At 45.5% G+C, this 17,405-nt stretch overlaps 1 protein-coding gene across 2 annotated transcripts in view; it reads right to left on the bottom strand.

The window, feature by feature from the left end:
• Window positions 1-17,405, bottom strand: part of LOC135558864 (E3 ubiquitin-protein ligase mib1) — a 98,393-nt gene that overhangs the window by 42,713 nt on the left and 38,275 nt on the right. For both annotated transcript variants that reach the window (XM_064993044.1, XM_064993045.1), the window contains exons 11-12: window positions 17,023-17,220; window positions 16,383-16,534 (exon numbers count right to left, since the gene is read on the bottom strand). In XM_064993044.1, coding sequence (XP_064849116.1) covers window positions 16,383-16,534; window positions 17,023-17,220 — 350 coding nt within the window. The remainder of the gene's footprint in view (window positions 1-16,382; window positions 16,535-17,022; window positions 17,221-17,405) is intronic.

The raw sequence follows: 17,405 nt of genomic DNA, 5'->3' as shown, positions 1-17,405 counted from the left end.
AGAACAGCAAGCACAGAAACAGCGTTACATAGAACAGATCTACCGCTTCTTAGACTTGCTTTCAAAGACAATGACAGATCAATAACACACATTTCTACATGAATTTGGTTGGGATTGCCCAAAAAGTGACACATTGCAGATTTAAATAAAGGTTAGTAAAATAGGCTACCCTTTTCCTCCATTAACTGTGTTTGCTAACTGTAACATGAGCAAATTGCTATCAAGACCTTTTTTTTTTTTTAAATGCCAAATATTTTCAAAACTACTCAGCTACTTCTCTTGTGAAGTAGTTGCACTGAATAATAAAAGTGTTGCGTTTTAGAAATCCCCAGCACAGAAAGCACAGAGGCTGTATGTGTGTCATATGAATAAGAAGAAAGAGGGAGCGGGAAGAAGGGAGAGGGAGAATACGTGCTACACTTTCTGCCAGTCTCCTACAGACCAGGGAATCCTCCCTTCCGTCTCTCCCTCAGAATGCACATGGTACAGAGGAATGCTGCAGTTTTTTCATTCCTCCAACACCTTTTTCAAACGGCAGCTAGCTCCTCATGTCAGACCGATGTCTTTCCCCTCCTAAAGGTATGGCTTGTGTGTGTGTGAGTGAGAGAGAGAGCCCCCCCCCACCTCTCCCTGACTCTGATGCTCTCCCCCAACCAGAGAGCTGATTCAGCGAGTCAGGCATGCACCCAGCACACGATGGCTGCAGCAGCTGGAGCGCAAGCTCTCTAGGTCATTATGGTTCTCCTCACTACGGAAGAAGAGAGGAGGATGAGGAGGAGAAGAGGAGGAGCAGCACCAGTTAACAAACTGACCTGACAGGTAACATATGCTCCCCCCTTTTCATTCAAAAGGGGGAATTTGCCCGACGGGCCCCTGACGTCTCTTCCCTCTCCTCCGTCCTCTTCTATCTCTTTCAGGGGAGGGACGCAATCCATTATTAAGCGCATGGCTTGGCTGTGAGTAGCGTAGTCAGTCGGAAGGGGGGAGTGGAATTTACTGTTCTGCAGTAGCAGCAGTCAGCAGCACACAGTAGCAGCCAGCCAGTAGGACAGAAAATAACTTAACCAACCAACACCTTGGGGCTTCTCTCTTCTGGGGTCTCTTGCTGGCTGCCTGGGTAGACCCACAGGAAGAAAAAGGGAACACCGGCCGTGAAGGAAGGAATGTGGAACGAAAAAATGAGAAAGAAGAAGCAGGTGAAGGTGAAATGAACGAGGAGGGAAAGTTACTGTCTGTTCAGTTGACGTCCACATGGATATTTTTGTTGTTTCCCTCTCTCCCTCCCCCACTCACCCGGTTGTGCTGTGGCCGGACATGCTGCTGCAGCATCAGAGCTCCCGCTCTGCCTGGCTCATTAGGTGTCACGGTTGCAGCCCCTCTGATATCTAATGACGGACTCGTTAGCTCAAACCCACACTGATGTGGAGACGGAGGCAGCCAAAGACAGAACCATTCGCTCCTACGTCTTCACACTTTGTCCTCTATCTACCTGACGGGGAACTCATCCATTTTCTTGCGTCCACTTGCTAAAGGAGATATCTTGATGGCGATAGAACATTTCTGGGTATTTGATTACCCTCGTGCCTTTTCATTCACTAGCCGAGATGAGACCTAAGACCTAATTTTTGGAACAGGGTCATCATCATCATCGTCGCTTTTTCTTTCAATTGTAGGGGTACGTTTTGAAGACATGATAATCCCAAGGATGACGGCCGGATGTTCGGAATGTGGATGATATCGCCGGTGTGGATGACGACGAGGTGTCAGCAGCCATAACGAACGGCGTCGGTTGCCATGGCGAACAAACGGCACTTGGGTTTTAAACAGAACAGGGGAGGATGAAATGGCCCGGATTGACGGTACAAAGCTGGGTCAGTGAATTAACACCGATGTGGAGGTAGAGGGGTGGGGACAGGGGGGAGGAGGGCTGATGGGGGTTACGGCTGACTGAGTGGATGTGTGTCACTGGCTGGCTGAACCCATGCAGTGGTGGTAGTAACCCAGTTTCTCTCACTCTTCCCCCCCTCCCTCCCTCTCTCTTTCTCAAAATGCTAGGGGCAGGCAGGCAGGGCACAATACTGCAGTGCTACTGTATGTCTCAGACCACACCAGAGCAGGCCGGGGCACGACCAGACAGCAAGGCACCAACTCTGCTCATTCACTCTTTCTCTTTACGTCAGTCGCTAGTTAGCTAGTCCTCCAGGAGGAATCCCCCCCCCCCTCCCCTCACTCATTCTCTCAGGTGGCTGTGACTTTTCCTAAACGGGACGTCACACCAACACAGCAGAGCTGCCTCATCCATCCATCCGCCCACCAACCCACCCAGCCAGCCCTGCCCCATCTTTAAGCTGAGAACAACTGGACAGGACACCTCTAATTCTCAACGGCCAACTCTTCATTCATTCCTATTTCCAGAACCAGAACTCACAAATACTTTTCACTATATATGGCATTAACACATCCACACTCGTCATCCACATTCACAAGTGTTTAGAGGTAACATGTAAACTAACTCTCCCCCACACAGCCATAGCCTCAGTCAGCACCTAAGCTAGACTGCTAGTGGTTGAGAGAGGGGGGTTGGGAGTACAAGCTGCCACCAGGCAGTGTTGACTTGTGGAATGTGTTGAGCTGGGTTAAAGATTCATTAGAGACTCGCTGAACTTTTCACGCCGTCGCGCAAATCGTTATTGATCTATCGTCTCCTATTCGTCATATTCTCCCCCTCCCGTAAACACGGGACGGGCAGGTGAGGAGGAAGAAAGAGTGACAAGAAGAAAGGGAGCGAAACGCCCACAGAACCAAGGAACAGAGAGAAAGAAGTGGAGAAAAGAGTGAGGGGAAGAAAAAAAAGAGAAAAAAAAAGAGCAGCGCCACCCACGGCCAATCAACATACAAGTGCTGAGTGGGCAGGCCATCAGTATTAGCGCATGCATGTGACCTCTGGCCTGCCTGTTTTGTGCTGCCTGCCTGTTCTGCACTGCCTGCCTGTGTATGAGCCTAAAACCCAAATCCTGCTCACAATAGCTTCCTGTTCCACTTGGATAGATCGCCACCCTCGTTTTCAAACATCAGCAGGAGGCAATGGGCCAGCAGGGAGCTGGGTGGACACACCGCTCGCTGGGGGGCGAGGGGCAGACAGTGACACCAGAGACATGTATGGGACAAGAACGAGGAGGTAGGGAGGTGCATAACTGGTTAGGGATATGGGGAAGAGGGTGGGAGTAAGCGAGAGAGAGAGAGAGAGAGAGAGAGAGAGAGAGAGAGAGAGAGAGAGAGAGAGAGAGAGAGCACGGGGGGAGGATCGGGGAGGTGTAAAAGTATACCATGTAGCCTACGTAACTTGAAAGTGCTCCCCTATTTCCAGGACAGTAGGATCAAGCCTCATACAAGACAAGGTGCACAGAGGCTAACCACCTACCAAGGACGCATAACCAGCAACGAACAAGTCAACTACCCTTAGTCTCTACCGCTTTTGAATTTTTGACCCAGCCCCTCTACACTCGTCCTCCTCTTTCTTTTTTATTTGCTGGAAGAAGACCAGGACAACCTTCTCTTGCTGTAAAATGAGAGAGAGAAGAAAAAACCTCCCTGTTCCCAATGGTTTGTCCCAGTTCTCCGGAGGACTGATGGGATCACTGGGACAAACAGCACCGACTGGCCTAGAACACTTCTGAAAATAAGGGGGGGTGGGCTGGTTCAACTTTACTGGGTGACTAAAGAAAAGCAGCCTCGAGTGTTGATCTGAAATCACGCTCAAAGTCACCTTACGGTGCAGACTCACACTGCATTCTTAGGAGGGGGGAAACAGTGAGAGAGAAAATCTATGCTGCCACTACTAGCTGCTCCGTGCGACCTTGTGAATTCCCTGTGATTGCCTACTTGGTGTACATACTTCTTTATGTACCCATATGAATATATGACAGCTATGGAATGTAAAGAAGTATGTATTCTTGGTGAGGTGTGGACCCTCGACTGACGGAGCGAAGTGGAATGTTTCTTGATTGATGCGTCGCTGTTTGTTTTTTTGTTGACGATCTATATCGCTGTGTGTGGAGATGATTGTGAACCTGACTGCGATTTCGGGGGGGGGTAAATTAGAATAGTGGGCGGAGTGGAGAGAGGGGCGAAGACATTAGCTATACTGTTTTGGGGAAGTGTTCCTGCAGTATAACCGCTGTAGGGACATAGTTAATGCTGGTTTCTCTAACTGGCAATATGATCCACACCATTAACCAAGCAATAAGAAAATATTTCCCAAAACGATGGTTTAGCCTACATGTGTCGACCAGAGTGGAGATACAGGGTTAGTGTGTTTGGCTGGTATTATTCTCCTGTGTGGCGGAATTAATTGGTTCTGTCAGTTAGTTCCAGTCAGTTAGGAACGACTTGGTTGGAGCTAGTAAGGAACGACTTGGTTGGAGCTAGTAAGGAACGACTTGGTTGGAGCTAGTAAGGAACGACTTGGTTGGAGCTAGTAAGGAACGACTTGGTTGGAGCTAGTAAGGAACGACTTGGTTGGAGCTAGTAAGGAACGACTTGGTTGGAGCAAGTAAGGAACGAGTTCGTTGCATCACCGACAAACTCAGAAGTAATAATGACCCCGTGACATCACCATAGGAACAGGTCCTCCATTCAACAATGGTGGGTTTTACTGCATTATGGCCTTTTGAATCACAGCCAGCTGCAACTTAGCTTGTGACCAGTACAGGGGGAGGGAGAGAGAGAGAGAAATAGGTATGCCAGAGAGCCAGGCCAGAGCTCCACTATTAATACTATAATCTTTTCCAAAGGTCCCTCGGGACGGGAAAATAAGGAAGGTGAATTATGGCAAAATGTTGCAATCTTTGTTTAATAAAAGCGCGGCGATGGATAAAAACACAGCAGAGAGGAGAGTTGCTGAGGAGGCAGATCAGAGAGAAAGAGGCAGGAAGGCAGTTGCTGCCGTTTAAAAAGCTACTGGCTCTGCCACAGTGTTGGATCATACGGCAGGCATGGTGTGTGGCGTTAGCCCTACTGTGTGTCCAGTCCAGCTATAGCATTAGCATTAGCCATGTCTCTCCCAACATACCCCTCTGAAAACCCCTCTGCACCCCTCCCCTTCGCTGATTCCTAGCCTCATTGTTCAGTTTGCTATGCTTGCCAAATGCTTTGCTGCGCCGCACGGCTGTTGGCAGTGCAGCTTAGGACCGTCGAAAAGTGACAATGCAGGATCAGGGCCAGCTTCGGCCCTGTCAGACGATTCCAATTGTATCACCGCTTCAAACAAATAAAGGCCCACAGGAGAGAGAGGAGGGGGGGGGGGGGTGGCAGCTGAAAAAGGTATAACAAAACTAAGAAAGCGTTTCCATTGCGTTTTTTTGTCAGCAGCGTAAAACAAAAGCTTGCGGAAGTTGTTGTAGTGAGCTGAGCTGAGCGGTGCGCTAACACAAAATCTGCTAAAAGCAGCATAGTGCAAACCAGACCATGCTAGCGCAGAGCAGTCAAGCAATGGAAAAGCCTAGTGCTTCGTCTGGGACACCTTTGTGCTATGGGACTCGTTTAATGAAATACAACACAATGGCACTCGGTTGTGGTTTGGTTAACATGCTGAGGATGGCGCTGTAAAGACGTATTCCATTTGCCATCCATGACAGAAAGTGAAAGGAGGTAGGGAAGAAGCAAGACTCTTAATTCAGTCTTTGGCAATGTGCACCAGTGCCATTCCAGCGACATCAAGACAGGAACAAAATAAATAAATAAAATAAGTCACATTTTTAGACTTCAGAAAGAGAGGTGGTATTTGTAACCTACTTGTCCCCTCTTAATACATTCTGGTTTTTCTTTTTACCTCAGTGCAGTCATATTTGATTCATGGAGATAAAACTGGTGGTATAGGCACTCAATTATCTGTGGTGTAAACTAACATGCTTGAAGACTGAGACAGACCTGCGTTTGCCTTTTCTATGAAGTGTAGGCTAGCTCAGAGTGCAGCTACCGTTACTGCTTCAAGGAGGGGGTTTGGAACTCGGAAATTAGAAAATGTAGAGAATAGTATAAGAGACCCTCCAATGAGGGTAGGTTGAAATGGTTACGTCAAGCTCAAATGTCATTTCAAGAGACTATCCGCACAGAAGATTAAGGCTACTAAATGTATTTCTCTTTCGTTAAACCCCCCCCAGCCTAACCTTTCTCAGTCCTTCTGTCAATAACCATATGCGTACGTTTCATCCCTCAATCTCTCCCTCCCTTTCTGTAAAACCATAGCAGCTATTCTACCAACTGTCTATGGGGTCTCTCTCTCTGGCCACAACCTGCTGCCTGACTGACACCACACAGCAGATGCTGACATTATCAAATGCTCAGTGCCTGCCTGTCGGTCTGTCCACCCCTTTGCTTTTGCCCTGTTATGGACAGTGGACGAAATGGTGCAGCCGGCCCCCACCCATCTGACTCATCTAGTGTGTGTGTGTGTGTGTGTGTGTGTGTGTTGCAAATAGCCTCTCTCCTGTGCCATACCGAGCTGATCTCTCTATCGCTCTCCCGATCTGTCCCTCAGCTGCTGCTATGCTCTTAGAAACTGTCTCTTAGAGTAACCTATTCGCATCAAAACCGTTCTGAAAATTGGAGCAACAAAAAAGGTATAATAACTAAATGACAGTTAAAAAGCACAGTTAACCAGCAGGCCTATGACATTCATTGAAAGGACTACCATGGAAGACATGAGAATGCTCATAATTTAAATACATACTATTTTAAAATCAGTCTACGACTGATATGAATGACTGGGCCAAAGTAATGACACCTTGAGCGCTGCATTAGGAGAGTGTGAGGCTGACTGCGGAGGTATGGGTGTCGGCCTCGGTTTCAGTGACCTGGAGCGCGCACACACACACACGCAGCAGGTCCCATCCGTCACAGGCTGTAATTGCTACATGACTCCGGGACATTTGACTCAAGTGCATCACGACAGATTATTATCCTTTTCTTAGGGAACCATTTTTCCTCCTTCTCTCAGATAGAGGTTGGAAAGGCAACTTAAAACATGGCAACAAGGATAAATAGACTGGCTGGGAGGGCAGAGCAGAGCGTGAGGGAGATATGGCTGTGGTGTGGGAAAGGGGGGGGGTGGTAGAGTAGCGATTTTAGTTAATGAAGCGGACAGACATAATACTTGATGGCTAATGTCCTAATTGCAGTATTAGTACACTACACTCTTCCCTTTACTGTATTATATTGTATGTTCATGTTTCCAGCTTGTTCCATCTTGGCTGTCTACACTCCAGTTCGTGACCCAGTGAACAACGAACACCTAATGCCTTGCTAAAGCTGGTAAAAAGGAACCAAATCACCTCTTGAATGGATTTGGTCCCCTTCAACCAGCTGTAGCTATGCTTTGATGACTACATACCGTCCCTACCGGAGCGCCTCTCTCTTCAAATGCTCTGACTGACTGGATGATAGTGTCAATGATCGGGTGTAGCGACATGCCTCGACTCACCCACGTCGGCTCTCATCTTCACTAAGCGATTATTGATCAAGTGTCATGTTTCACTGTTGAATCTGTCTGCCTTTCTTCTATCTTGACTAATAAAAAGAAGCCAACAGAGATTCAACAAACCGCTGTAGCGTCCCTTACTCTTCGACTCGACCGTAGAATGCATATACAAGATACGCAACTAAGCGGCTGTTTTAAAAAAATAGCGGGGGACGTATAGGTAACAAAACAATGGAAACACTTGAGGGGTATACAAAGTATATTGAAAGCAGGTGCTTCCACACAGGTGTGGTTCTTGAGTGGATAAAACAATTAACATCCCATCATCCATCTATAAAAATCCTGGGTAGGCCATTATTTTTGCCTAATATGGCTATTCCCCCATAGGATGGCAATGCTCCCATCAACAAGGCACAGGTGGTCACTGAATGGTTTGATGAGCATAAAAACAATGTAAACCCTATGCCATGGCCATCTTAGTCACCAAATCGCAACACAATTGAAGACTTACAGGAAATGCTGGAACGGAGCCTGTGACAGTGCTTTCCACCACCATCTACAAAACTCCAAACTATGGAATTTCCCATGGAAGAATTGTGTCGCATCCCTCCAATAGAGTTCCAGACACTTGTAGAATTTATGCTGGCTCGGGTTGGCCCAACACCCTGTTAAGACACTTTATATTGGTGTTTCTTGTATTTTTGCAGTTACCTGTACGCAGTGCGCGTTAGAAACGTACAGCAATCCGCACCGAGTTAACTCACACGGCTGTGTAAAGAACGCAGCAGCAGCCCAGGGGCCATGCCAGAACTAGCTCCTCCAACTGACTACTACAGGATGATTTATTAACATACAATTGGTGTTGAGACGTGGGGAGGCAAGCCAACGCAGCCCAGTGGGGCCACATAAAACGGTTTGAAAGTGCAGATCTAAGGGAACGTTTTATAGAGAGCGAAGAGGAGTGGGGAATAGTAGACCAGCTCCGGACCCCCTCCTTGGAGAAGCCTCCTTTGTGTGTGTGAGCGAGAAGAGGAGGAGATAAGAGCCAGATGCTCCAGAGGACGGGAGCTAAACGCACAAATCATAAAAGGAGCAGACCCCTCGCAGACTGACATACACAGCCGCAGTACATGCAAGCCGATCAAACCATTCCTCTGCACCGCCCTCCACCCCCCCCACCACCTTTCTGCCTCTTTCCTTTACTCGCTCTCTCACATACAGAATTGCATCACACTTGGCTTTCATGTTTAATGTCAATCTGACCTGACCGAGCTGTGACATCACACACCCTAAAGCCATGGATAAAAGTGACTCAAATGGGCCAACATCTGGTTGTATTTTGTGATCTAAAAAAGGATATGTTAAATTAACAAAACAAAATATATGCCTATGAAGAACCTGAAGGGTTGCACTTGTAATTGAGTGGTTATTGCAACTGTGCCATTATACTATTTATAACCACAAAGTAGCCTAAAATGTTTGATTAGCTTGTATAAAAAAAAATTACACATTTTTCAGCTGCAGCCGCTCAAGAACAATAAAGATTTATTGAATTGAAAGTTAGAATTAGAAATGTTGTCTTTGGCTTCACCACATAAAAACAGACATAAAACTCCATCATGAGCACGCCATTTCTTGAGATCGTTAAATAAACTGGACACAGTAATAAAAAGTGCTCGACAGCGCTGTTCCAAGTTGATATATTTTGCATTGTCGGTCTAAAGCAATAATCATCAAGATTGAAGGGCACCTGGTCATCTCCATGACTCTGATCATCTTATGCATGTCACGGTCCGAGACCACCGTTTACAGAAAAACGTTATACTTTATCCTTGAACTACGAGTAGCCTTGTACAACTTCAAGTCAGTGATTATTCTGCAATTGTAATCCTTGCGCGGCCTGCCTAAGTGTTTTCCGGGTTGCCTAAACCCATTGTTAAGTTAATACCTTTTTAGGGCTGACCCCATTAGTTGACTTGTCGTTAGGCTGTTGGTCGACAGAGATTGTTTTAGTCGAGCAGTAACAAATACATACAGTACGAATCAAAAGTTTAGACACACTTTGTTTTTACTATTTTCTACATTGTAACAGTGAAATAACACGTGTGGCATCATGCAGCAACAAACAAAAATAAGTGTTAAACATATCAAAATATATATTTTAAATTTGAGATTCTTCAAAGTAGCCAACCTTTGCCTTTAAACTTTGGACACTATTGGCATTCTCTCAACCAGCTTCACCTGGAATGCTTTTCCAACAGTCTTGAAGGAGTTTCCACATATGCTGAGCACTGGCTGCTCTTCCTTCATTCTGCAGTCCAACTCATCCCAAACCATTTCAATTGGGTTGAGGTTGGGTGATTGTGGAGGCCAGGTAATCTGATGTAAGCACTCCATCGCTGTCCTTTGTCAAATAGCCCTTACACAGCCTGGAGGTGTGTTGGGTCATTATTCTGTTGAAAAACAAATGATAGTGGGACTAAGCGCAAACCAGATGAGATGGAGTATCGCTGCAGAATGCTGTGGTAGCCATGCTGGTTAAGTATAACTTGAATTCTAAATAAAATCCTTGACAGCGTCACCAGCAAAGCACCTCCACCTCCATGCTTCACAGTGGGAACCACATATGCAGAGATCATCCGTTCACCTACTCTACATCTCACAAAAAATCCGCAGTTAGAACCAAAAATCTCAAATTAGGACTCATCAGACCAAAAGGACAGATTTCCACCGGTCTAATGTCAATTGTCTGTGTTTCTTGGCCCAAGCAAGTCTCTTCTTATTATTGGTGTCCTTTAGTAGTGGTTTCTTTGCAGCAATTCGACCATGAAGGCCTGATTCACGCAGTCTCCTCTGAACAGTTGATATTGAGATGTGTCTGTTACTTGAACTGTGAAGCATGTATTTGGTCTGACATTTCTGAGGCTGGTAGCTCTAATGAACTTATCCTCTGCAGCAGATGTAACTCTGGGTTATCCTTTCCTGTGGCGGTCCTCATGAGAGGCAGTTTCATCATAGTGCTTGATGGTTTATGTGACTGCACTTGAAGAAACTCTTAAAGTTCTTGAAATGTTTCGGATTGACTGACCTTCATGTCTTAAAAGTAATGATGGACTGTTGTTTCTCTTTGCTTATTTGAGCTGCTCTTGGCATAATATGGTATTTTACCAAATAGGGCTATCCTCTGTATACCACTCCAACCTTGTCACAACACAACTGATTGGCTCAAACGCATTAAGGAAAAAAGTTCCATAAATTAACTTTTAACAAGGCACACTTGTTACTTGAAATGCATTCCAGGTGACTACCTCATGAAGCTGGTTGAGAGAATGCCTAGAGTATGTAAAGCTGTCATCAAGGCAAAGGGTGGCTACTTAGAAAGTGAAATAAAATATATAATGATTTGTCAAACACTTTTGGCCACTGCATGATTCCATGTGTGTTTTTTCATAGTTTTGATGTATTCACTATTATTCTACAATGTAGAAAATAGTAAAAATAAAGAAAAACCCTGGAATGAGTAGTTAACTAATCCATCGTGGAAGCCTCGACTAATAGCCTATTTTTTTTTTATCTGAAAATATTGTCGGAGGCTCCATATGGAGTGTGTGACACAACCTATGCTATACTTGTGAGAAACAAGTTTTGGTTCATTTCATTCAATTTAGTCATCGTTTTTTGTTTGGAGTTCTCCTGTCAATGTTGCGTGAGGATGCTCACACATAGAAGTAGGCCTCTTCCTTTCAATAACCACTCAGCGTGAAAGCGAAAAAATGTCATGCTCTGATCCAGTAGAAACGTCATAAAATAGGCCAACCTGATAACTTATCAGTGCTCGACTTGGACTGAAATAGGTTCCGATACTCATTTTGGATGCTGGTACTGTTTATATTTAGGTGCAGGAGCTCCATAATACTTTTGAGCTAATGTTCTATTAGAGGAACAGGAGCTCAAGCAGTAGAACATTTGAGGTGCGCCGGTACTCGGCTCCAGTGAGCTCCTGCCCAAGTCAAGCACCGCTTCTTATCCTTGACGCAAATGCTCACTGCAGGGTAAGTGAGGGCCCAGAATATTTTGTACAATGTTGCAAGTTCGCTAGCACACACTTCAGGTTTAGACTCAACTTAATAGTTGATGCAATGTTTCAAGTTCATTGCAGACAGGACTTACGTAGCCAGTGTGATTTATAGGATTTTTTAAATTTATTTTGATCAGGATATTTTCTACCTGCAGGCTGCAATTTTTTATTCCTTGGCTTATTATTCCTTGGCTTTATTCCTTGGCTTATTATTATGTTTGAGCAAAAGAACGCAGCATTATAATTGCAGGAAACGAGAAACCTCTGGGGTATGTGGGACGCTAGTGTCCCACCTGGCCAACATCCAGTGAGGTTGCAGAGCGCCAAATTCAAATGCAGAAAAACTCATTATAAAAATTCAGAAATGATACAACTATTTTACATAGGTTTAAAGATTAACTTCTTGTGAATCCAACCACGGTGTCAGATTTAAAAAATGCTTTACGGCGAAAGCATACCGTACAATTATTTGAGAACATAGCCCAACAGACAAATCATTACAAATCATTACAAACAGTAACCAGCCAAGTAGATCAAATTAATCACTTACCTTTGATGATCTTTATATGTTTGCACTCAGAAGAAATTCATTTATTCAATAAATGTTGCTTTTGTTCGATAAAGTCTCTTTATATCCGAAAACCTCAGTTTTGTTAGCGCGTTTTTAGTAATCCACAGGCTCAAACGCAGTCACAACAAGCAGACAAAAAAATCCAAATTGTATCTGTAAAGTTCATAGAAACATATCAAACGATGTTTATATTCAATCCTCAGGTTGTTTTCAGCCTAAATAATCGATAATATTTCAACCGGACAATAACATCGTCAATATAAAAGGTAAACAAGAAAGGCACTCTCTCGGTCACACGTATGAAAAAGCTCTGTGACACGGCATTGTCCACTCATTCAGACTGCTCTTGCTCCCTCATTTTTCAGAATACAAGCCTGAAACAATTTCTAAAGACTGTTGACATCTAGTTCAAGGCATAGGAACTGGAATTTGAGTCCTAAGTCAATGGATACTGTAACGGCATTGAATAGAAAACTACAACAACAAAAAAACTTCCTGAATGGATTTTTCTCAGGCTTTCACCTGCCAAATCAGTTCTGTTATACTCACAGACATTATTTTAACAGTTTTGAAAACTTTAGAGTGTTTTCTATCCTGAGTAGAAGGCAGTTCAATGTAGAAATGTAGTAAATTAGCTTCAAAAACAGCAAAAATGTCTCAGCTCCATGGAGAATTGTTTTAAATTGCAGGAAATTGTCTCAAAATTGCTACCTTAATCTATACTGCCAAGACGGGGGCCTATAAAATGTTCTAAAGTTAGGCGCGCCAATAGTCCGACCACGTGCACCACCTAAGCCCCCTTTCGATAAAAAAACAGCAGCCCTGGAGGTGAACCTAGCCTGGTAATAATAGCATAAGTCTCAATCCCAATTGTCTCCCAGTCAGATTAAGCTAATCTCAAAGTACCTACTTCAGGTGGTAAAACCCTCATTGTCATTCCAGAAATGTCTGCCCTGCAGCAGCAGCAATGATCCCAGAAACCAAACAAACATCCAACACAAGCATTTCACAGCAGACTTCACTACAGGCCTCTGTAAAATATATTTTTGATGTAATTATGACCCGTTACTATGACCAACAGTAGAAGCGATCTCCTCTCTCTAGTCTCCATTAGTTCTGGCAGAGTGAACCGGTGAGTGTGCCTGGTAACCCAGCAGGTCAGGTAATTAGTACTATACGGGGTGTCCTATCCGTTTGTTGGTGCGTTAAAACTACATTATGCAACTTGGAGAAGGAGAAGTGTCCCGTCTACTTGACCATTGAACAGATTCCCAGATCCCAGACTGTAGCGTTAAAGGAGATGTTGAGAGCTGTATTAAAAAAGGGTGAGAGGCATGTAAAAAGGTGGCGGAGCGGTCTGGTCTGCCACTGCAGGGCCTGCTCTGTTTGGAGCCCCGTACCGTTTATGACTCACGTGCTATTAATCGTATTGTTTACAGTGTTGTAGAAGCTAGCGCCTTCCAGCCTTGCAGCCAGACAGAGCCAGAGCTGCTGAGAGGAACCAGTCCCCCCCGCATCAGGGGCAGAAGCAGCAGTAAACACACACACGCAAGCTTAACCCTCCATACCCAATTTAAAAAGGTATCACCTCAACTCCTCCTATTTACCAAGTAGCCTAAATTACACACTAATTGTAAAAGACACAATAACTGTCTCACAAAACCTGTTGCTTTATATGAAAACACGACCGTTTCAATCTGCTTTCAATCTCTCTCCGTCTCTATTCATCCGTCTTCCTCCCTCTATCCCCATTTCCATCTCTCAGACAAGCACATACAAAACGTGAGGCGGTATGTGTGAGTAATGACAGCGGTGATATATAGTTCAGCTCCCGCATTAGCAGGCGCCCCTGCTGGTAGAGTTGATTTGTCTCTGCGTTTGGGCCTCCACTCCACAATCCATTCCACACACACTGCCAGATGCCAAACTCATCTGTCACCTCAACCCCCCGCCCCTTCATCCTGAAACAACATTTACCCACACCTGGAGGGCACTACCACACACGCACGCACACTGGCTGCCCGCCATTACTGTCTGATGTTTGAACATATGGCTGATGGGTGGCCTATTTAGTGTACATGGAGGGATTGTCAGATTTGTTTCTCTGGTCCCAGATGATGCACAAGACATGCAACTTGGATTATAAATCCAATCAATACAAGAACATCCCGTGGCAGGAAGTATTCATCCATAACGGAACATAAATAGCCTGAACAGAAGCTTGAGTCATGTACCACTGAACAATAATTATTTCAACTGAACAAACACCACCTGACAGATATTTAGAGGGAAAGGATTTCCTTTCCCGACCTATTTTCAAGGGTTTGGCATCGACACTGGCGGCCACTAAACCACCTAGGGTGCTTTTGAAGAACACGACACTACTACCTGCAGTAAAAATCTACTCTCAGGCCCAAGCAGTCTATCAGGACTCAAACGCCACTACACTAAAGCACTGCTAAAATAAATACATTCACTTCAAACAAGGGAGACGTCCTTTTCAAGGGGTTTAAGACGTGCTCCAGTCCAGGCTGCCATTTTTCTCTCTCTCTGCAATATAGTGGAGGAGCTCGAGTGTGAAATCAATGTAAACGACATACACATCTTGGTTTCTCTGAAGGCGAGGGGGACAGAGGTTGGGTGGAAAGCAAGGCAGCACATCACAACAACAACACAGGCCCTGGCCTGTAACAAATACTGACTCCAGCACTTTTCACCTTTACTGTACAGTTGATATAAGACTGACAACTCCCACACACATTGGAGGGAATCAGGGTATGAAATGAACACCCGCCAAATGCGGGTAGGTTAAGATATTGGCTGGTAGGAATGTCTATTTCACCAGCCACGTAGGCGGGTGGTCAATTTGCATGGCTCTACAGCGCGAATATTACATTCACATTTGCAAATAACAGTCAAAAGTCAAGTATGAGCACGTGCTAATTTCTGCCATTTTGTTTCATAGCTGGTAATTGTACGAAGAAATACGAATCCTGAATCCCACCTCACGCAGCAACAATACCTGGCTGGGGAGCTTTGCGCACTAAGTTAAGTGCTGACAATAGCGTGCAACTGCAACTCGGGGCATTCTTGCATGTGGGCGTTCCTGCACCCCCCCAGGCCCTGGAAGGAATGTAATGTACAGTACAGTACACTCAGTCCAGTTGTCTGGACTGAAACACACTCAAGAGTTCAAGATTCATATGAAACAAACAAAAAAAGAAGAAAAGCAGAAACATTTGTCTCCCATCTTTTGATGCCATTAACTGGTTAAATCACCGCATTATGACAAATGACTTCAATGCGCCTGACTGAGGCCACAAGGCTTGTACAGTAATTGGCAGGCCGGCACAGCGAGGCAAGCCGATTGCAATCCAGATTATTGTTTTAACTGGCTATCTATCAGTGGCAGGCAGTGCCATAGGAGGACTCAGAGGGGCTTAATGTATTCCAGTGTTATACCACTATTACTCCACTGTGCTACTCCCAGTGGATTTACACCATACCAGCACACTGTATTCCAGTGTGCTACTGCTGTCTGTGCCACTCCCAGTGGACTACACCATACCAGACTGTGTCAGGCAGGGCTGAAACAGCAGGTGCGCCAGAGCCCTCTGACCCCAATTCCCTCTGTCCTCGTGCCAATGGAATGTGTGTCAGCTAAGGGGAATGATAATGTCCCCTAGCTAGCCCTGACCTGACCATACACCACGAGCCAGACCGACAGCCCAGCCACAAGGGCAGCGGCTAGTGTGTGTGTGTGTGTGTACTCTCCACCAGTCTAGAGAGAACATGTTTATGTCCAAAAAAAACAGGATTTTCAAGCTGACCGGTATATTGTAGTCTCTCTTGGCTACCTGCCTTAATGTGTGTCTCATGCATGAGAATAGCCCATAACTACAGAGTGGAGCAGAAGAAACCAGGTGGAGCTAGAAATAGACGAGACGGCTACTGACAGAGGCCGTAGACTTGCCTAGTCTAACAGAAACGAACACATCAACCTCAAGTCATTTGCAGTTCAGTGTGTCCATAAGCCATTTTCTAGCAGTACCATCCAATTTGTTCATTTGCAATCAATAAAAGTAAAACGTGTTTGAAACACTTCAACTTGGCAAGTCACAAACTCAACTGTATATTCGCCAGGGCCTCCCATTCACTTGGTTTCCTGTGTAGCCAAAAGGCAGATTTCCACATTGAATTTTTTCATCACCAGCTCTGGCTTGGCGGTTAAGGCCAGGTAAGTATCCGGGTCGTACCTGGGGTTCCCTCGGAGGGCAGCGTGGTGCAGGGCGTTGAAACCGTTGTTGTTAGTGATGGTGACATCTGCACCCGCCTCCAGCAGCACAGACAGCATGTCATCTCTCTTCTTACTGATGGCATCATGTAGGGGGGTGTCTCCCTCTGAGTCCTGTAGGGGGCGACATTATACCAACGTCACTTTGACCACCTGCACCACACCCATTATCATTAACAACACCCATATAGAGTTCACCTAAACCCTTGAGTGCAGCGAGATCTACCCAAATATTTGGTTCGAGGTTGGATACATGACAGCGCTCCAAAACTCCCATCTCCTGAATGTTTGTACATTCATTCATTCAGCGACAGCCAGACTGACTCATTCCTAAACATCGGGGACAATTCGTGTAGAAATATCCAATGCCCTCTAGAGCATTTATCATCTTAGGGTCAAGCATAAAATATCACAGACCAAAAGAAAACAAGAAGTACAATTTATGGGTGAATCAAAATCAAAGAAAACGTACCTGCCACCACTCCACCGGCATGACATTCACTTCTGAGTACACGCTTTACAGCTGAAGACTCAAAACACTGTCTACTCATGTATACATTTACTCCCTCATCTGTGTGTGTGTGTGTGTTCTGAGTGGTTACCTGGAGGCTGGGGTGGCAGCCAAAGTCCAGCAGGGTCTTGACCACCTGCAGATGGCCCTTGTTGACAGCGATGTGCAGGGGGGTCTGTCGGCGCTTGTTCCTGGCGTTCAGGTCGGCCCCGCCCCTCTGCAGCACCTCGATCACGGAGCCCTCGTCTCCGAAGGATGCGTGGTGCACCGCCCGGTCTCCATCCTTGTCCTGGGAAGGATATTATACACAGACTGACACACTGACCCGATGTCTCCACTGTTTACATCACTGTGTAACTATGACTGACCAGGTCAGCTTTTTAGAGTACGACGCGAGACCTGTGTAGGTAGACTGGGTACAGAAGAAGAGAGCGGGATTGGTTTCTCTAAAGTGGTTTCTCTGTTCATTTTGGT

Source organism: Oncorhynchus masou, chromosome 17, assembly GCF_036934945.1.
Source record: "Oncorhynchus masou masou isolate Uvic2021 chromosome 17, UVic_Omas_1.1, whole genome shotgun sequence".
Classification (NCBI taxonomy): Eukaryota; Metazoa; Chordata; class Actinopteri; order Salmoniformes; family Salmonidae; genus Oncorhynchus; species Oncorhynchus masou.
The sequence above is the reverse complement of the archived record's forward strand: the minus strand, read 5'-3'. Positions and strand labels throughout refer to the sequence as shown.